At 44.7% G+C, this 21,439-nt stretch overlaps 2 protein-coding genes across 11 annotated transcripts in view; one reads left to right on the forward strand and one right to left on the reverse strand.

Moving 5' to 3' along the window:
* DLGAP4 (DLG associated protein 4) overlaps positions 1-6,682 on the forward strand; it is a 330,460-nt gene extending 323,778 nt beyond the window's left edge. For all 7 annotated transcript variants that reach the window (XM_081867584.1, XM_081867586.1, XM_081867585.1 and 4 more), the window contains 3 exons: positions 800-891; positions 1,836-1,988; positions 3,185-6,682. In XM_081867584.1, coding sequence (XP_081723710.1) covers positions 800-891; positions 1,836-1,988; positions 3,185-3,403 — 464 coding nt within the window. In that variant the 3' untranslated portion in view covers positions 3,404-6,682. The remainder of the gene's footprint in view (positions 1-799; positions 892-1,835; positions 1,989-3,184) is intronic.
* The window catches only part of TGIF2 (TGFB induced factor homeobox 2), a 377,907-nt gene that overhangs the window by 348,119 nt on the left and 8,349 nt on the right, over positions 1-21,439 (reverse strand). For 3 of the 4 annotated variants that reach the window (XM_081868078.1, XM_081868080.1, XM_081868079.1), the window contains exon 3: positions 9,775-13,719. In XM_081868078.1, the coding sequence (XP_081724204.1) occupies positions 13,129-13,719 (591 nt within the window). In that variant the 3' untranslated portion in view covers positions 9,775-13,128. Of the gene's footprint in view, positions 1-9,774; positions 13,720-21,439 lie in introns of those variants that run through there. The other variant, XR_014157984.1, reaches the window with a different exon arrangement.

Consider the following 21,439-nt stretch of genomic DNA (forward strand, 5'->3'; position numbering starts at 1 on the left):
ATCCATAGTTTCTTCCGATGTGTTTTCCACTTCATTGTTTTCAGTGCTACTATGGAGAGAATCTGCTACCTAATTTTCCTTGAGATCACATTTAGCTATGTCACTCCATTCCCTATTCTGAGGAAATTAAAGTGTAAATGGAGCCTGAATGAGAATGCTCTCTTGAGACCTTTAAATGTGGCTGCAGAGTGGGTAGACAGAGGACTTCAACGTCATTTTTTTGGAACACATCAGGGATGTATTCAAAAACCACATTTTTATGTGTGACTTAAAAAAAACAACTAAAACACTGCACCTGGTAAAACTGAAATGAAGTCAGTGTTGGGTGGAGATAGGCTAGCAAATAGAAAGCTGTTGCTCACAAATCTGTGATGAGGGTAAATTGCACTCAGAGATCTTGGGCTCTTTGATGGCGTTGTGTCCTCAAATGCTATGGAGGGGCCTTTGGGAGAATATTAAATAAGGCTTCTCGCTATCCCTGCTAGACTTCACTAGCACTGTATTACAAACAAAGAAACTGGCAGCAGTATGGCTGTCTGCCATTCCCAATGGTGGCTGCTGTACAGGGTATTGCTGTTGGCAGTAGAACAAGGGCTATAACAAAACATGCCCTCACAAAGGAGCCATGAGTCATTTCTAATGGCTTGTCATTAATGGCTCCGAATGAAAAACACTTTGGTTACTGAAGGGAAAGGAAGATAAATCTGAAGGACAAAGGGAGCCACTCCCACCTCAAATATCCTTATATGTTCTGTTTTTCAAAGCACTTCATCTTCTAAAATATACCTTTCTAATTCAGTCTTAGGCAAAGTCCTCAGTGCAGTGGGCAGTGCACAATTACTAATGTCACAGAAGTTCCAGCAATTCCGTGGCCTCTGTGACCAAAACTTGGTGAGTGTGGAAATCTCTGTAATTGCTATAAATTGTGTCTAAGCGGGGGGAGTATTTGGTCACTTATTAGGCTTTTGCATAGGAAGTAAAAAATGTGGCAGTGTGCCTACGGTTCTCTTCTGCCAAGTACCTCAGTGCAGTTTTTTAACTCAGCCATGTTCCCATCCCAGAGAGACTCCTGGATGAGTTGTCTCTTCCCCAGTACCAATCCACATACAACCATAGTGTTAAATGGGATCTTTTTAAAAAAACAAACTTAAAACCATATGGTAATGTAGATCAAAGAGGATATGTGAGGACATAGCTGTGATTGAGGCAGCCACAGATTTGACCAAGTAAACCAGGAGAAACAAATTACCGTATTTTTCGCCCCATAGGACGCACCGCCCTATAGGACGCACCTTATTTTTTTTGGGGGGGGGGGGGAAATAAAGAAAAAAAATATTATTTTCCCCCCAGGCATGGGGCTGGCGCAGGGGAAGCCCGAGCTTCCCCCGACCCCAGCCCCCAGAACAGCCTGCTATCCGCAAGCCTAGGGAGCCGCGTCAGCTTCAGGAAGCTCTGCGCAACCCTCCGGAGCCCGGCGTGGCTTGGCGCCAGGCTGCGGAGGGTTGCGCAGAGCTTCCTGAAGCCTCTATTCGCCCCATAGGACACACACACATTTCCCCTTCATTTTTGGAGGGGAAAAAGTGTGTCCTATAGGGCGAAAAATACGGTATGTTAAATTGTACTTGAAAAGTATATGGATCTGCAGCAGGCAATTAAGAGTTTTCAATGTTGCAGTGCAGCGGAGGGGCGGGGGGGGAGAGAAGATAAGTTTCCGGCTTTAGTGCTATCTTGAATGCAGTCAGGAGATTCAGATGTTTCCACGTGAACTTAAAAACGACCTTCAAGTCTCATCCTCAACTTTAACTCTGAATTAACTCACATTCTCTTTCTGTCAGAACCCCAATTCCAATCCCAGGCCCACAGCACAAGACCTTGCTGGTTTTTGGGATCTCTTACAATTGTCCATCGAAGACATCAGCATGAAATTTGATGAGCTGTACCACCTAAAGGCTAATGGCTGGCAGTTAACGGAGCCACCGGAGAAGAAGGTGAGCATGGAGCATTATAAAGAAATGGTGCTTAGCAGCACAAGTTCAGTTGGAGCATTTGAAAAGAGAAGAAAAGTGGCTTGGTCTGTGCTAGGTAGCTTAATTTACAGCATAATCCTAAGAGGTTTCTTGGAAGTTAAACCTGCTGCTCTAACCAATGGGATTTGCTTCCAGTAAATGTGCCTGATCAGTTTTTGTTTGATTTATTGTTTGATTTTCAAAATTCACACACACACACACACACACACACACACACACTGCACATGCTTACAAGGCACTTTACAAAAATGAGACCAAATACAAAAAATAATAAGGTTGCATACATTGGGGTCCTCAGGCATCTTGCAAAATTTAGAGGTGGTTGTAGAAAGTTTTGATATATTTCCTGTTTGCTGTTAAAAACACGGACTGCAGGAGTCTGTGTTTTCCCCTGACAGGGGGGGGGGGGGAGAATGGTAGAAAGTGTTTAGACCATTCTGAAATAGTATAAGAAAATTGGTGTAAAAATGCTAGATTAAAAGTCAGATCCTCCTGTCCAAATCTCCCTCCCCATGTTTCCCATCTCACTTCTGATCTGTGCTCCTATAGGGTGCACAAGGAATAATTGTAGCACTAGTGAATGATATAAATTGATGCTGCTTTACTGCAAATAGTCTATTTAAGCCCCAACTGTATTTTCTCACAGTTGTGAGTCAAGGGAACCTTACTTTGTGAATTCCAGTGGTTCTAATACCAATACTGAATGTGTTCACATTACTTAAAGGTAAAGAGACCCCTGACCGTTAGGTCCAGTCATGGCCAACTCTGGGGTTGCGGTGCTCATCTAGCTTTACTGGCCAAGGGAGCTGGCGTACAGCTTCCGGGTCATGTGGCCAGCATGACTAAGCCGCTTCTGGCGAACCAGAGCAGCGCACGGAAACGCCGTTTACCTTCCTGCCGGAGTGGTGCCTATTTATCTACTTGCACTTTGATGTGCTTTCGAACTGCTAGGTTGGCAGGAGCAGGGACCGAGCAACGGGAGCTCACCCCATCGCGGGGATACCAGCATTTTTTAAAAAAAAAACCCCGAAGCCTATGTGCTGAATAACAGCCTAAATTTTTGGCGCAGAACTTTGATTGCAGACAAAACCGTTGAGGAAGAGAACAGATCTGCCTGCAGTTCCTTTTAATGTTTTGCTGTTCTTTTTTCCCTGAAGGAAGAGAAGAAGCCGCCCCCTCCTGTGCCAAAGAAGCCAGCCAAACCTAAATCCCAGCTGAACCGGGACAAGGCCTCTGACTCGGTGGATAAACAGCGCCAGGAAGCCCGCAAGCGCCTCATGGCAGCCAAGCGCGCTGCCTCAGTCCGGCAGAACTCTGCCACCGAGAGCGCGGACAGCATTGAAATCTACGTTCCTGAGGCACAGACCCGTCTTTGAGCAAGGGGAAGAGGAAGAAAACACACTCTTTTTCATGCCATTAAAAAGGAAAAATAAGGTTCACTAAATTTAGTGCGATTTATTTGGTCTAGAGACACAGAGCCAATCGTACAAAGGGCTCCCAATTTGGCTATCTCTCTGTCTGTCTCTCTCTTCTTTTTTCCCCTCTCCAGCTTTAAGTAATGAAAATTTTGAAGGAGAATCCCTTCCTGGTTCTGTGGTTTGGGTTTTTCTCTCTCTCTCCCACCCTGTTTCACACTGGCTGTGGTGTGGTGGAACAGACTCTTGGAAACAGCCCTTCAGACTTGGAACTGCAACCTTTTTACTTGTTCTATCTAAGGAGAATTATTAGCTTGTTTACATGAAATGGACAAAAATTGAAACAAAGCCTTGGGCACTTGCCATGCTGCGCTTTTTTCTCCTCACTGTATTCTTTCTGTCTTCCCTCCACAAAGTCTTTCTTTCCCCCCTCTCTGCTCTTGTTCTACTCCTGCTCCTAGTTTTTCTCCTGTTCTATAGTTCTTAGTTCCCCTTTCTTTGTCATCCTTTTTCTGCATGGTGTCGTTTACTGTGTTAGAAGTAAAATCTTCCACAGAGCTCCAGAAGAAAACACCCTGTTCAGTGTGTGCTGTTGTTGCACTCTGCTAGCGAGCAGCCTTTTGATTTTATTATGTATTGTTTTCCCTTAGAGGTGGGTTTGGGAGTAGGTGGCCCGGGGTGGGGTGGGTGGCAGTGGGTGGCTTTGGTTTAATTATGTAAAGCGAGGGTGAGATCTGTGGGATGTAAATGGAGTGGGATGTTAACACAGCCTGGAAGCAAAACAAGTGCAATAAGATAGTTGTTGTGGCCTGTGCACACTCCCTTGAATGGTGCTGCAACAGAAAGATTTCCCGCACAGGGTGCTCAGTCAGAAATACAGCATGGATTCATAGGTTCCCCCCACACTCTTCTGTTCTCTTTCCTACAATCCCCCCTCCCTGCAATTTTTATGTGTTTTCTTTTTTTGTGTGTGCAAAGATCTGTGTATAAGAAAGCAGCTGCTACACAAGGGGAGGGACTTGTATCAAAGGGGTGTGTAATATTCTCCAGTGGAGGAACAATGGCTTTTGTACAGAAAATCAAAGAGGAGGTAGCTGATGGAGACTTGGCAGTTTGCCTGCCCACCTGTATGTATGTGTACATATGCACATATACACTTAGTAGGATCTGTATATTTAACTCGTACACACACACACACACATGCGTACCCATTTACACATGCACGCATTCAGAGGGTGTCTTTAGAAAGCACCTCGGTGAGGGGTGGGTGTATGTATAGCATATATTTTTACATGTACTATAGCTAGATGTGTGTAAAAGTGTGTGCAAAAATATATACCCTGCATATTTTCAGGTTCCTCTTGCCCATCCCACCCCTCTGTGACCCATCTTATTTGGGGATGCTGTCATCAACCTTCAGTTTGACCCTCCTCTCTTTCTCCTCTCCCATTTTGGCCTCATTTTGTGGAGCCAGGAGTCAAATAGCCAATTCCAACTTTCTCCTCTGCCCACCACCTTGTGCCCCCTCCTCCCCCCCTCCCCCCACAAAAAAGTGTGCATTTGTCTGAAAGCTGTGCACTACCATTGTGGAAGATGATAGGAGTTGTTCAGGTGGTCAAAACTCCAAAGGAATTTTATTCTGGTGCATTAGTAATTTAAGGAGGTGATGATAAAACGCTACAACTTAAATCATGTCAGTGAATGCTGTGTACAGTGTCTATGCATAGAGAGTGTTACAGATTTCTCCAGCTGCCCACATAATGTGCATTTTTGTAACCTGTGGAAGCTTGGCCATATAGACCGTGGCTTCAAATCAAGCTTGATTTATTCCCCTCTTTTCCCTTCCCCTACCTCAAATGTCTTTATAACAATGGTAGACAGTCCTTGACTGACTTTTGAAACAAATGGCTGACTTTCACAGTTCTTTGTATTAAAATTTGAAATGTGTGGAATGCTACTTGTTTTACTCACGTTTCCAAAGGCAGCAATCTCGGGAATTAGGCAGGTAATTGCTTGATGGACTCAGTTGCTGGTGAGTGTCTTTTAGCTCGGAGATTCCCGCTTGAAGTCAATGGGATTAAACGTTAAATCTATGTACATCCACCTTAATTGGTTTTTATGGACAGCAGCCTAAGCGACCTTTCACTTCCCCTGCCTCAGTGCTGCTGCTTCTAATTATGTAGCAGCAAACAAATGTCCCCCCCCCCCCACATGTATACATAGAAGAGAACATGACTGATTCCCTGTTCTCTGGCATGTCTACCCACACAACCCATGTATTTACCACATTTGTCCTTTTTATATCTTAGGTGTATTCAAAAAGTGTTTTATGTGTACACCTAAAAAAGGTGTGTGAAGTGGCTTCAGTCTGTCGCAATAAGAATAGAAGTGGTACTGGATTCAAAAGACACTGTGAAGGAAGCTTGAGTCATGAACAGAGATCTCTCCGGAGGTCTTCAGCTTTGCTAACCATAGGTAGGAAATAGGTGTGGGCTTTCATCTAGTTGGTGGGGTGAGATCAAAGCAAAAGCAGTTGGCTGGTTTTACAAGTGACTGGATTTCAATAAACCTTCACCTCATTTTATAGCTCTGAGCATTCTTCTGCGTTTTTGTTTTTTTTAAAGTAGTGTAATTAGTAGTCACTGCTTCTTGAGCTGCAAGACAGCACTGAAAGATGGATATCACTTGCATGAAATGACATAGAAGCATAAACATTATTGCAGTGGCTGGATCAGTCAGTGTAACTGTCAGTTGTCCTTTGCTTTGATAGACCTCCCACCTCTGCAGGAGACTTCTTCGCCCAGTCTGAGGAAAGTGCTTTATGTACAAATTAGTTTTACCTAATAGGGTGATAAGGTAGCAAATGACCTACGTTTGGTAGTTCACCAATACTACCCTCTTCGTGACAGAAACCTTTGCATCCAGGGATGAAACAATTGTCTTTCCAGACACCCAGATCTCTACAGTCTCAGCAGGGGGCCCAGTAGGTGGGTGAGGGGGGAAAGCAGCAACCTTTCTTCTGGAACAAAACTTCCAAACCTGTTAAAATTTCATTTGTGCCTTTGTATGCCATGAAAGTTAGCAGCTTGGTTAAATGGAGCTTTTAAGACTTCTGCATGGGTGTAATGAGGATGCAGCCATTGCCTGCCCTCAACCAGGTGAGGCCTGTTAAGTAGATTGCAAAATTCATTTGTTTCAGCTATCCTTATATTGGTCCAGTCTTCTCTCCCCGCACCATGCTGTTCCAAGGCATAAAAAGAAACAGATTTGTTCCCAGTAACAAGGCTAGGAAGATTGTTGTGACTTATTTACTCATCCGTTGTAGCAATAGTTCTGGAGAAAGATTATGGGTCAGTGGGGAGTTTTCCTCTCAAGAAACAACCCAAAAAGAACCATCACTGAGATGCCCCTGTTTGGTGAAACTGCTCCAAAAATGCTTTTATAGTTCTGATTATCTAATAATTCTGAGGATGTAAAAATCAATGTCCATAGTGCTTTGATCGATAACATGATTTTGTTTTTCCAACTATGAAAACAAAAAAGCTGACCCTCCCCCCCCCAAAGTGATTTCACCTGCTTCCCTTAGTTTTATAGCAGGGGGGAAAGCAGGAAGAAAGAATTGCTTAGCCCCATAGTGGTTAAGTTTGTGGCAATATTTTTTAAAGAAAATGAAACAAAAAAACTTGTATCTAGACCCAGCGGCCCAACGTCTTGTAATGGAAACCTTGCTGCCATTGTAAACGACAGTAAAACAAAGAAAGGTGCCTCTTTTGTGCCCTTACACCTCAGTCTCTTGCAGTTTGTGATCTTTACTCTCTGAACTCCATTCTAGAGCAGGCAACCAGATACAACAAGTAAAGTGGGGGTGGGGAAATCATGTTCTAAAACAACCAAGGGTTTTAGTTAGATTAGGGAATGTTTTTGTCACCCGTGAGGGCATGACCAAATCAATCATTAATAATAAAATAAAAATAAAAATAACCTTGGTCAGAGCATTTTATAAACTCATGTATATTGACTTTCATGGTGATCTAACACAGGTGGGTGTTCTTTTTCTCCTTTTTTCCTATGGATATTGTAATACCAGAGTGTAAACTCAGTTTGGTTCTGCGTATTACCCACTTGAAACAAAGGAAGCCAGGTAAGAAGTGCTGAAGCAATCTTCTCAAATGTAATTATAACTTTTCCCCTACTCTGACTTTGAGATCATTTTATTGGCTGAATGTAGCATTTCCAATGAGGCATGGGTCCATATCTGGCCACCGTCTCAGAACACACTCAGAAGAGCTGCTTAGTTCACAAAGGATGGCGATTTAGCTTGTTGCTCTTCTTCAAAGAGCGGTGATCTTTAAGATCAAATGTAAGAGGAATAGGAAGTAACGGGAGACCCTGAGTGATAGTCCTGAGATTGCAGAGCAGAATTATGTTTTGATTTCTGCAAAAGTTCATGTTGGCCACCTACAATTAACTATTGTCTGATGTGTGGAATGAGGATGCTCAGATTAATTTTTGATTAATTTTTGATGCAGGCTTTTTCCAGCATGCTTCTGTAATAAGGGTTGCCAACCCTTACCAGCCCATGGGCTTGTTTAGAATGTTAGGAATCATCCCTGGTTTCTTCTCTGACCCTTTCCCTGAAAAAAAAAAAAACACACACACACACACACACACACACACACAAAACAGATGCTTTGTTTTTACCAAGGAGTTAAGATACACTACAGTGAAACTAGATCCTCCTGAATGTGCATGAATTTGCATAGGCTTCCCCCACCCGGAAAAAAACACCCATCCAAGTTTGTCTTTGAGAGAACCCAGGATTATTTTAATCTTCATTATTTTTGCAGACATTATTTGGGATCTTTTATCAATCTCTTGCCTAATATAGAACAAAGTGTCTCTCAACACTTTGGTTTTTTTGGACAAACTAGACCACATTCCTGGAGGGACATGGGTGGCGCTGTGGGTTAAACCACAGAGCCTAGGACTTGCCGATCAGAAGGTCGGCGGTTCGAATCCCCACGACGGGGTGAGCTCCCGTTGCTCAGTCCCGTTGCTCAGTCCCTGCTCCTGCCAACATAGCAGTTCCAGCGGGAAGGTAAACGGCATTTCCGTGTGCTGCTCTGGTTCGCCAGAAGTGGTCATGCTGGCCACATGACCTGGAAGCTGTACGCCGGCTCCCTCGGCCAATAAAGCGAGATGAGCACTGCAACCCCAGAGTCGGCCACGACTGGACCTAATGGTCAGGGGCCCCTTTACCTTTACCTAGACCACATTCCCGCAATAGGTGCTGGTAAGTACCTTTTCCAGGGCAGCCTTCGAACATCAAGTGGCTGCTCAGTCCAGTGTGTATTGGCCAGTCTAACTGGGCTGTGAATCCAAGAGTCTAAGAAAACTCTTGTTATGAGACTGGGGTCAATGGTCCAGATTTCACCCAATTTAGCTGGGTCCAGGGGTGCACCCAGGTCCCTCTCCAATGCCCTTCAGACCATCAGAGCTGGAAACTTACTCCTAAAGGCTGGCAGTGACTAACCTCTGCTTTGGTCTATAGCCAGCCTTTGCAGGTCCAGCTTGCATACCACCATGATGGTTTCCACCACTTTTTCATTTTGACAGGCCTTTAGCCTGCCACCAGGTGGTTTGTTTTTATTCCCAGAGGAGTTATTTGCAAATGTTCTCACAGTGGTCATAAGCCTGTGGGAAACTGGGAAGCGGGATCTGAGCACACGAGTCCCTTCTGTTCTTCCCACTCCTGTGATTTCCAGCAACTAGTCGTAATTGTGAATATGAAGGAAGAACTAGTAGCCATGGATGCAGAGAAGGCAGAGCCCTCTCTAGCAGTGCAGCATTTGCCTGCCTGCCCTTCTCCTAATATGTATATTACACTTAAAAAAATTCAACCCCCTCTCCCAAAGTAGGGGGCACAACCCTCTTGCCACTGATTTGTTCAGGAAGCAGGCGACCAAGTGCCAAAGTGACTTTTTTTAAAAAAAGAGGGCACTGAAAGGATAAAGTATTTTGTACAAAAACCGTACGTGGCCTCCTTTAGAAATATCAAGGATTGTTGCTCTGATTCTGTCAGTGAGAGCTCCCCTTTTCAATATGCTAGCACACCTGCCGCTAAGAAGAAATGACTAAGTTGTGTTCTGTATATGCCAAACTCCTTCACCAATCAAGCTTCTACATTACAGAATTCTGCTGTCTGCTGTCTAGGGTAACGGCAGTCACTATATGCATCTGTACGTACATTCACACAACACTGGATGCAAAGAGCCAGAGGGGAAGGTCAGAGTTCTTACGCACGGAGACCATACAAACTAGGTGTGGTGTGTTTTTAAAAAAAACTTTATTGATTAAAAAAATCCAAAACAGTTATTTACAGTAGTTTTTTGCTTCATAAACATCAGACAAAAGAATATTCTCTCTATTTTTTCGTCCTCTTTTAACTTCCCATCCCATCAAAAACAAGGTCTCCATATTGTTTGGACAAACAAGATACAGCAAGAACAGTCAGTGCATTGTAGGAACTGAAACGTTGCTCTTGTTACCCTGTGCAGCAATTTCTGCTTAGGTTTCCTGCAATGCCAGGAAAGAAGGTTCAAACTGCTTCATTTAATGGAGGCACAATTCTAATCAAACGGCTGCCAATCCAAGTCAAGGGGGCCTAATTGAGGGTAGAGGAGGGGAAACTACTCAAACATTTTTAATTAAGAGTGTGAACATGACTAAGTATCGTCAGTTGGAGTTGGGATGCTGCTGCTTAAAAGTATCTCGCCAATTTCAGTGACACTTCGAAGGGATACATAATTCTTGAAAACCCATAAAAAGCAAGGTCAATTTTAGAAAACTGTTATAATAATATACACTGAAATTGAGCCAGGGGGATTCGAGGAAGTCACTTAAAAATGTTACTAAGATTGGATTAAGTACAGTTAAGATTTATGTTCGTTTGTCTATCTAAAAAATTTTGGAAAATCAATAAAAAAAATTGGGGGGGGGGCAAGGTCAAGTTTTGCTTCCACAATCCACAAAACAATACAGGAACCAAGCTTGAGAAGGAGATGGAAGGAGCCACCTTCCAGAGATTCAATGCAAATAGTCAAAGCAATCCACAAGATTTTAGAATTAAGCAAACAAACAAAAAACCAAGTATGTTTACAAGGCAACTCTTCAGGCTTTTCAAAACAGAAAGCAGCACAATTTGGCAATGTATTTGCTTTTTCAAATTTCTGGATCAATATGTCAAAACAGCAGCTCTCTAGACAGAGTTAACCCTGCTGATTGATATAGGATCACCGAAGATCAAAAAGTACCAACAAAAGGAAAGCAGGCAATTATTTGTGCAGCAGCAATTACAGGTTGTACCAATCTTAGCCCTAAATCTGTAATTTGCAAAAGGGGGGAGGCACACCACAATGTTCCATTAAGCCCATAACAATTCCCACCCTGTTAGTTCCAGTTCTCCAATGCACTCACTGCCGTCCTTGTCATTTTTCGACACCAGGTTTGCACACCTAGTTCGAGAACAAAAATGTGAAAAGTTGCATCCTGCTGGGCTTTTTAGCTTTACTATTCATGCAACGTAATAATTAGGCTAACACCTTCTAAAAATTAGTGTTTTTCAAGATATATAGGTGTATATAATAGATCACTATTTAACTTACATTTACAGTGAAACAGCACTATTAAAATAAAAAAGGTGGATGTTCATATCACCCAGGGCACTCTGTTTTTTGCAAGTTCCTGGTCTCAGGCCAAAGGGGGGAGGGAGGCGTAACTCAATGAGAAATATATGCATGTCTTAGCAGTTCAATCTTGCAAACCCCCAGCTTCCCACCCCCTTAAATCCAGGGCATGGACCACAGATGAAGTATATATGGCCCTGCGTATGCTGCTGGGGCTCCCAACTCCCTCCCATCCAAACCAGCATGCCCCCCAGCTACTGGTCAGGGATAATGGGAGTTGGAACTCCAGCAACATCTGGTGGGGCCACAGGCGTCCACACACCCTCTCTCTTGGGCAGGGTTTCCCAAACGTAGGTCTCTAGCTGTTTTGGGGCTACAACTCCCATCATCTCCAGCTAGCTGGATCAGGTCAGGGATAATGGGAGTTGTAGTTCAAAAACAGCTAGAGACCCAAGTTTGGAAAACGCTGCTCAAGGGGGATCAGATGCTATCAGGTGGGTCTACATTTCTGCCAAGGCTGCCAAGTACATGGGGGACACATCAAATCATGTAGGGAGGCAATTTCAGGGTCACACACAGCTTGTAGTCTGCAGGAGAGGTAATTCACTATGGAAGACCCTACTCTGTTCAACCTCCCTTCCTGGCCACAAGAGGGCACCTGTGCTCCATCAGCAAAAGAGAAACTACATTCAGCATGATGAGAGCAAGGATCCAAAACAAAGTCAGGAGGTTGGTGTTTTCCACCCCCCTCTATAGGTAGTTTTGTCAGCACATCCATAAAGACACCTTAGATTTCCCGAGTTACAGTCCACGACCAACAAAATTCAAAATGAAAAACGAAGAAGAAAGGGTTGTTTAAAGCAACTTCACAGTCAAAGAGTCTTGTTTCGGATCCTATCCCTCCTCTCCAACCTCTGAAATGCCCTATTGCTGTGTCTCAGCCAGCATCCTGCCAGCAGAGCATCCTTCCCTGCCACTTTGATCACATCTGCACATCTTCAAACATGACATGGGGGAAAACACAGGGAGAGGAATGGATGAAGTCACGAAAAGCCAGCACCTAAAATAATAATAATAAAATTGCTCAAACAGCACCATACTTTTTTTTAACTGGCACCAGTATTCGAAGGGTGGTCGTTGATTGTTCCCCCTCTCCACCTCCCAGTGGAAAGAGAGAGGGATGCCACAAACGTTAGCATTTCCAGTTAAATCTGCTCATGCCAGGGACTCCCGTTAGGCCACATGCAGGGGCCAGCCACTCATGCACACCAGACCGAGAGTACGTCAAAGAAGATATGCTACAGAAACAGCAAAACAGAAACAACCCCTGCCCGCCTGCCCCCAAAAAGGACACACGTTAGGATTCTCTGGGCAGAGGTGAAATCACTCATTTTGCCTCCCCGCCATAATTCGTATTTTTAAGGTACTTGGGTTTTTTTGTTTTTTAATTATCTCTCCTCCATTACGTATTGGACCCCTTTTCTGTTCTCTTCCATGTCAGCAGGCTTCAAAAAAAAGTGGGAGAAGAGAACCACCTCTGCACAAGGATCCTCCACAGCAAAAAAATAAATCGCAAAGTCACAGTAACAGAACACCAGCCATGTTCTCTCAGAGCACGTTAAGGCCTCTCGGTCCTTTCAAGAGCAGGTTGTGCGTGGTTCAGGCACCCCCCTAGTCAGACAGTGTCCTCCACGCGGCTTCAACAGGAGGAAAGGATGCTGCCAAGGTCCAGAAAAAGTGAAACGCTAGCCAAAGGATGTGTTGTCCTCCTGCGTTGTGGCGGAGACAGTGTTTCGTTCTAGAAGCCGAGGTGAGCTGGCAGCACAGCGTCAAAACGGCCAAGGAAGCCTCGGCTTGTTTTGCTCCTGGTTGAGGGGTAGCCATATCACAGCGTTAACATCTGTCAGGGAGGACCCTCAGTGCAGAGGCCAACAGAAAAACTCGGGAGAAGGAGCAGGGGAACCCCCAAAGCCTCCAAAAGGAGCTAGTGGCTGGAGAAAGCTACTTGGTTTTTCTGGAGAGGGCTGGCGCAGCGGCCTCTCTCTGCAGTGACGGAGGCAGCTGCCCGCTCAGCTTCTGCGAGTCAAGCTCAGCTGCCCTTTGCAAGGCCACTTCCACCAGCAACTGGAAACTGCTGAAGTCCTCTCCGAAGAGCTCAGGCGGAGTCGGCGGCGGCGTATTGAAGAGTCCGCTGGTGGGACTGGCGGCATCTGCCCTGGTCAGGAGAGCCAGAGTGCTGCCCGTCGCGCTCAACTGCGGCTGCTTGGGGTGAGGCTCGAGCTTGACCCGCTGGAAAGTGGGGCGAGGGCTCTCCTGCTCACTCGTCACCACAGTCAAGCTGCCGGCCAGAGACCGGGCAGGGTGGCAGGTCATGGGAGAGCAGACCGACATGGAGAGCACCTTGGAGGAGGCGGAGGAGGCAGGAGGCACCATGAGGAGTCCGGACCCTGTGGCGGCGGCTGCATGGGTCAGCGTCACATCAGCAGATTTGGCACCGCGGCGAGAAATGGTGAACTGGTTGGGATCCTTGCCGTCCTTAAGCAGCATGTCTGGGAGGAGCCTGCGCCTGGCGTTGATGAACCAGTTGCAGATCTAAGGGAGAAATGCACAGGGCTCGGTTAGATGCCAGGGAACAAGGACTTGGGGGTGTGCAGCTGCTATGGTGAAAGACTTAAGACTCTCGGGGAAGAGCAGAGTTGAGGCTGCCCACCTGTAACGTGGGAAACAACAGAGAAGGTGCAAAAGGAAAGCATTTGCTACACTGGAAGTTGAGGGGCACATTTTTCCAAGAAGAGGTGAGTGAGCAAGAGAGAGAAATGCAGAGGCTTCAATAGCCAATTGTATTTTTTCATGACTGATAAGGTTGTCCGTGACTACCAGCCGGAACAGCAATGTTCTGCTTCCACTGTTGGAAGCAATATGCCAAGTGCTAGGAATCACAACTAGGGCAAGTGCTGTTGGTTTTGCTTGCTGGCTTCCCAGAAGCAGCTGGTTGGCCGCTGTGGACTAGATGGGCCGCTGGCAAGAAGAACAAGACTCCTCTTCTGTTCCTATACAGCCATTTCTCCAAGGGCATGCAAAATAGTTAAAAAGAGTACTGGGAATATATAATAAAGGAAGAATAAGGGGGGGGGTCATCTGAATGGATATAGAAGAATATGCAGGAATGGTGGGGAAATTAAAGCAATCGGGGAAGGGAAGAAGGCAAATCGATGGAAATGTGTATCTGAATGTGATTCTGGAAATGGTTATATTGAAAATTATTTTTTTTAAAAAAGCATTTGTGGCTCTTTCCTTTCTTCTCACAAACTCCTTTTATTCTCCTTTTATTCTCACAAACTCCCCGAGACTGAACCTGAGACTTCTCCATGCAAACGAGGTGCTTTGCCGCTGAGTTACATGTAGCCCTTTTTTTTAATAGGAAATAGGTTTAACAGCATCATGGTTGCAAATCGAACATTACTGCACTTCCCACAGGTTTTTTAAAAGGTTGAGGAGGGGCAATGGCCCATTCTCTGCCTCCAGCATCCTATCCTTGCCACCTGTTGTCACTTTGAGAAGCCAGCTATTCTCTTGCCACCTGAATTTCTGTTTCACAGTGTTACAAGCTGGGATCTGCCCAGCCAGTGTAGGGTAAAGCACAGACCATTTATTCCAAGATTCCTGACATGCCTTTTCTCCTGCCAGATCTGTCCAGGAGTGAATAGAAAGTATGTAGGATGTTTCCTTTATACATTGCAATCTAGGGCTTAAAAATTAAAAAGCCAATATAGAGAAATGTGCACCTCTCTCAAGTTTCACTCCAGTTCCGGTCAGTTATAATTCAGCAACTATTTTTATTTTCATGAATACAGTACCCAAAGACTGATCTACTGAATTATTTGTACCAGAGCATTTCCTGTTCCTTATGCTCAGAAGTACGAGCAGTTGAGGTTTAAGACCAAAAAGTATTAACGGGACAATACCTTTATTTCAACCAACAAAAATATAACAAACTGGTATGCAAACTTTCCAATTTCCCAGAACTCTTCTCTGAGCTGGATGTCAAAGGTAAAAACCGAAAGAGCAACCAGCCCTGGTTCAGTGAAACCGAGAGGAAGGAAGAGAAGGGACTGGATATGAAGACAGAGCACCACAGCAGCCTTTCCCAGCCTAGTGCCCTCCAGCTGTGGGGTGATGGGAGCTGTAGTCCAAGCTATCTGAGAAAGTCTAGTGTACACTTTGTAACAAGTCTAAGATCCGGCACAAAAAGTCTCATGGAGATGGGCAGAGCAACCTGACAGAGGTTGGGGGGGCGGTTGAGGGAGAAGGAACTGCCTCTTCCTAAACCCAAGTCAAGCCCATGCTAGCCAAGACAGAAAACATTCAATGCATTGGTTTCAAAGGCAATGGGGGTGGAGAACTATGCCAGCTCCAGGGCTCTTCCTTGTAAGGGGAGTGGGAGTTGTTGGGTCCTGAGGATCCGAAAGCTCCCCCAACACACCCATTTTTGCCCCTACTGACAGATCACCATCTGCAGAGGCACGCTGGTGGCAGAGCTTGCCACTGCAGCTAAGAGGCCTTTGGGAATGAAGGTCCCACTCTGCCTGCAGAGAAGCAGATCTGCTGGACCCAAAGGCCAATCCCTCAGCCATGTTTCCCAGGAGCTTAGGATTGGCTCCCTTCGTCATTACATGATGAAGAGCTTGCATGGGGCAAAACTGACGCCAGGGGCTGCAAAGAAACAGCAATGGCTGTTTCCCGCCCCTCATCGTTTTTTTAAAAAAAAATGTATCGTTTGATTAGGCATATAACTAGTGAAAACCAATCACATACATGCATGTGTACATGGTAATCAAGAGTGGAAAACTCTTCTATAGACAAGAACCTTGATCCAGCAAAAGATAATCCCCAGGAAACAGAGTAAGTGATCCCCCACTAAAATAAGTGCAATTGTTTTCTGTGAAATTTAAACACAAAAGACAACAAGTTGCCTAGGTTGGCATAGAAAGAACAGCCTGCTGATTTAAATGAAATTTTCCCATTTCACAGATTCGTGAACAAATGTGCATACCAATCAGCTGTGATCAAGCAGTTCGCAAATTAATTGGCAACTTATTTCAAAAACTTCTCAGCGGTGCAGTCTACATTCCTCTCACACTACAGAATTGCATCTGGTTAAACACAAGGGGGCAAGGAAAACCAGAAAATTATTGGGTATCTGGTTGGGCCTCTGCTAAGATACATTGCAAGGTATCCGAGCAAGTTCACGTAATTTTAAAGCAAGTCCAAAACTTTCCAGAAGCGAAGGCTGGTACTTACTGGGCAGAACACCAACTCTCCATGAAATGGAAACTGAAGTTTCCAAGCTGGTTGGTTGAGTCATAAATATTCATAATTTGAGACATGGAAATATTTTGCAGAGGTTACGTAGATTAGAGAACTTACAATAATAAAAGCAACAACAGTATGACCACCAAGAAGAGCACACAAGACGAGCTTGCCTAGATGCAGGACAACATCTCTACTGTCTTCATACCTGTCATGAATGCTTTGTACCTGGGTGCAGTAAGATGCTCACAATAAATAAATACAAGACAGGAACACACACTGGCCCCTTCCATTGGCCTGCAGCCAGAGAGGGAACATGGCCTCCAACTGAAAATGTTCCCCCTCCCTGGCTGTTGGGTCAGTTGCTACACCTCTTTCCAAGAAAGACCACTGGGAAGAGGAGATCAGTCTGGACCCAGCAGGTTCTTATACTTTTAAAAAATTCTGCACTGGGTTACCAGCTGCTTTCATCCCTTTATTTTAAAGTTGCTGTGTGCCTCCACAAGACTGATGTGGGAGAATGTGTAGAAATGTTTCAAGAAAGTAAACTGGGTATTAAATTCCTGTTTACAATTCACCCACTGTAGTCCTTCTAGAACTGCCCAACCTCTTTTCCTTCTCTCCCTTTTTCTCTCCACCGTTCTTGCCACGTGCACCTCATCTTTTAATATGAATGAGTTTTCTATGAGGATCACAAAAGGGGAAAACATACTTGTAATAAAGCTAAGATTTCATTGGTTTTCCCAGTAGTGATGTATGGAAGTGAGAGCTGGACCATAAAGGCGGCTGATCGCCGAAGAATTGATGCTTTTGAATTATGGTGCTGGAGGAGACTCTTGAGAGTCCCGTGGACTGCAAGAAGATCAAACCTCTCCATTCTTAAGGAAATCAGCCCTGAGTGCTCACTGGAAGGACAGATCCTGAAGCTGAGGCGCCAATACTTTGGCCACCTCAAGAGAAGAGAAGACTGGCTGGAAAAGACCCTGATGTTGGGAAAGATGGAGGGCACAAGGAGAAGGGGACGACAGAGGTTGAGATGGTTGGACAGTGTTCTTGAAGCTACCAGCATGAGTTTGACCAAACTGAAGGCAGTGGAAGACACAAGTGCCTGGCGTGCTCTGGTCCATGGGGTCACGAAGAGTCGGACATGACTAAGCGACTAAACAACAACAAAAGATTTCATTTAAAGCCATTATCGACTGGACTTTACCGTCCAGGGGTCCTTTACCTACCTAAGCTCAATTATTGCAAACAATGAACTCACCATTTAAAGGACTAACAATGTTTATCCATCCTATTTCCCACTTAGGTAGTGCTTCACTCCAGCAGAAATGTATTGTGCAATTCTGGACCATTCTGTAGACTAAGTCTCTCAGGTCTCGAGGCCTATCATTATTATTAGCCTTCTTCCGTCCTCTACCTACAACAGCATTATGCAACTGCTCATGAAGCAGCCACACTGCACAATAGCACAGGGCTTGTTTACAGTTGTAAAGGAACAAATTAGGATATTAGAGCAGCCTTTGCCAGCCTGGTACTCTCCAGTTGTTTTGGACTACAAGTCCCATCAGCCCCAGCTAGCGTGGCCATGCTGATTAGCGTTGCAGTCTAGAACAGCTGGAGGGCACCAGCTTGGATTGCACAGTACGAACATGTGCAACTGCACTCTTTGGAAGAGAGAGGGACAATCACGTTACCATTTGGCGAATTAGCAAAAGTTCTGGATGCCTTGCCAAAGAAGCCCGCTAGGAATCTTAGCGCAACACCATGAGGAGCTGGTTACAAGACCTTGGGAAGCACAGCTGCTGCCTGTGCAATTTGTTTCACGTCACACATGAGGGTGTAGAACAATTTTTCCTTCTTGAAAGCCAAACCAAAATGAAAGAGTGCTTCAAAGAGAACAATTATGGGAAAATAAATCAAGTAGACTGATGTATCTTTTGCAAATCAGCAGCTCTGTAAAATATTTTCCCTGGGGATACGTGTTAACACAAACTCAATAATTTCCCTGTTTTTAATCCCCTCCCCACCCGCCTCAAGAAAACAATCACCATGTTTCCAAAGCCTCAAACTGGTCTCCTTTCACAAGTATACATAGTTTTTTCCATTCGTGTGGAGCAAGAAGTTGGGGGTTTCCTTGCACATGACTTACAAGACTTAAAAACAGAAGCTGGCAGCTCAACACAGCTTACATTTAAAACACTTCTAGGTTGAACACATCTGCAGGCATATTCACAATGTGGACTTCCCCCGTCTTGCCCTGGTAAGAGCACAGAACCACCAAGGAGAGCCTTCTGCCCCTCTTCTATGCCTGAATAAGTGTGAAGACTCTCCATAACAGAAGAAAGGTAGGGTGTCCCCCCCCCACAATGTTGTACAATGCCTCAGAGGTAAGAACAGAAGAAGCACCTGCTAGATCAGTCTAAATGTCTATCTCATCCAACATCCTGGTCTCTCAGTGGCCAAACATGGGAAACCTGCAAGCAGGACTTGAGCACAAATAACGCACTCTCCTCCTGCAATTTTCAGTAACTGGTATTCAGAAGCATATTGCCTCTGACGACAGAGGCAGGGCATAGCCATCATGGGTAAAAAAGATACTCTGAAAGTCTTGACACTATTCTTGATGCTTAACACCATGGAAATTACCCAGCTCTCAACCCTACCATAGTCTCACTGCTAAAAGAACAAATTTAAAAGCCCCTTAAGCAAGGAGAAAAGGGATCCTACCAGTTACTGATTAGAAGACTCCAGGTTCAATGAGCTGTACACCTTTTATGCCCCATATGCAGAGAGAAACTGAGGCACCGCTGCACACAAATTCTAACTGCATAAAACAAGCAACCAATCATTAAGTCCCAGTAAACATTTGCATGCAGAAATTTCACAGCCACTTTTATGTTCAGCTACATTTGTGCACAAGTACACTGTACCAGAAAAGGTGCAATTTATGTTGCTTTTAGAAATACAAAAGGTGACCTTGAATATCTAGATGGTTTTCAGCAAGCCAACTCCTTCTCTGCACACAAGCAAGAGCTGCAACTTGTTATCGGAATATTTGTGCTCACAGCAAGCCAAGCAGAACAGACTAAGCATTCTTGTGCAGTCAGATCCCAGCTAAGAGCACCAAGCTTGGTCAGTAGAGAGAGAGAGATGGGAACTATCAAAGGAAGCTCAGAACTTTGCAAGGAATGCTACTAGCTGTTCAGTGAGTCAGGCACCCAAGTGACCCCAGTTATGTGCGGACAGTTCTCTGCTACAGAGAAAGACAGGCCAAAATGCACTGATCACAAATAGTCACTTCTAAAAAGCACTTTTGTCCTTTTCACAAGACTAAGCAGCATTGATCAAACAATCTGAATATTTTGGATCAACCACAACAACACTCCTTAGGTTTCCATGCCCTTATATTACATCCAAATCCATGCTTGTTTATTCCCTCCCTCCCCCCCGGGACACACACAATGAACTATGCCAGCTCTAATGCCACAAGCAACTGGTCACCCCCCAGAACAAATCTGGGTGGCACCATGCAGACCTCCCAAACCCAAAGTGATATTGCTCGGCAACAAGCTAGTTTGGGAGGCTTACCCTCATGCAATCTTGTCAGTGGGGTCCACCAGCAAAACTAGCTGAGCTCCACAGATCCAGACAGCCCAAACAGAAATCTATCTATCCATTGTATTAGATTTCTATTTGGGCTGTCTGGATCCGTGCAGCACTGCTCAGCTAGTTTGCTGACGTTAAATTTGCTTGTTTAGCAAATATAAGTGTTGTAGCTGGAGAATTTTCAGATTCAGAAATCAAGTGTGCATTCTAGATAGGCTGAGCAGCTGGTTAAGACTGCAATTCCAGTAACAAGTAAGGACAATGGATAATTTCTTGTAAGCATGAGAAAAGGTGGTATGCTCACCTCATTTTTGAGAGCTTAAGCAGCATTTGTGTGAATGGCAACAAACCTGAGGACTGGTTTTGTTCTCTGTTGCCAGTACCAAAGGCCACAACATGTACGCAACTGGGGTTAAGGCCTCCTGCTCCAAGCTAGAAGGGTGAGAGGGGGAAGCCACAGGTCAGAGCTATAGCCCTGATAGTGGGCTTCCTGTAAGATTCATTTAAATCATGACACCTGGAGGTATTTCCTTAGAAACAGGAAGACTTTGAGCTGTTATGAGCTCCTTTAAGAGAGTCCAGCTGGGACAGCCTCTCCCCTGTCTTCCCAGTGACTTAGGACCTCTGTCCTGAGCGGGGAAAGCAAAAGAGAAATCCAAAGGGCCAGAACTCATGCCAGAGGCTCTTAAAGAAACCACCAACAGCCCCCCTTTCATCCTTTTTCTTCCTCTCATTTTTGTATTTAAATTGTAAACAAATGCAATTTGTGGGGAGGCAAACCACATAAAGAAAGGTTTTGCAAAACACAACAGAACGGATAAAGACCACTGCATAACAGCCCACTTCACCGTTTACTTGCTCCTGGCCCCACCTACAGATTTCCAGGCCCCAGCAAGGTTGTTTACCAGAAAGTAGCCTACATATGAGAGGCCCTTCTTCCCCACAATCACAACATACCCCCTTCAAGTGAAGGGAACTAACGTGGCATTGCCCTAGCAGTCTGAATTTTGTTTTGGTTTCTTTGCTGAACCATAAGGTCGTTCGCTACTATACCTACCTGTTAGAAACAACCAACCAAACATGTATTTGAGCATCGCTAAGCTTTCAGGATGTAAAGTGCATACAGCTAACATTTCGGCCATTTCACTTTGTACAACGTGCACAGTTTAATCTCTTAATTCATGCAATCACAATTTGAATGTTTAACCAAATTAAACCCAATCCACTGGAATGTGGTATGCACTGATAGAACAGTGTTACAGTAAGGAAGGTCTAATGTCTTTTTAAAAATACAAGATAGATTTTCTCACCTGAAAGAAACTGGTTTTTACTTCAGAACACTACTTTTTAAGAAGCTTCCTTTTACATGAAGCAACCAAGATCAAATTCCCCA

This window comes from Podarcis erhardii (assembly GCF_964252035.2).
Source record: "Podarcis erhardii genome assembly, chromosome: 6".
Taxonomy (NCBI): Eukaryota; Metazoa; Chordata; class Lepidosauria; order Squamata; family Lacertidae; genus Podarcis; species Podarcis erhardii.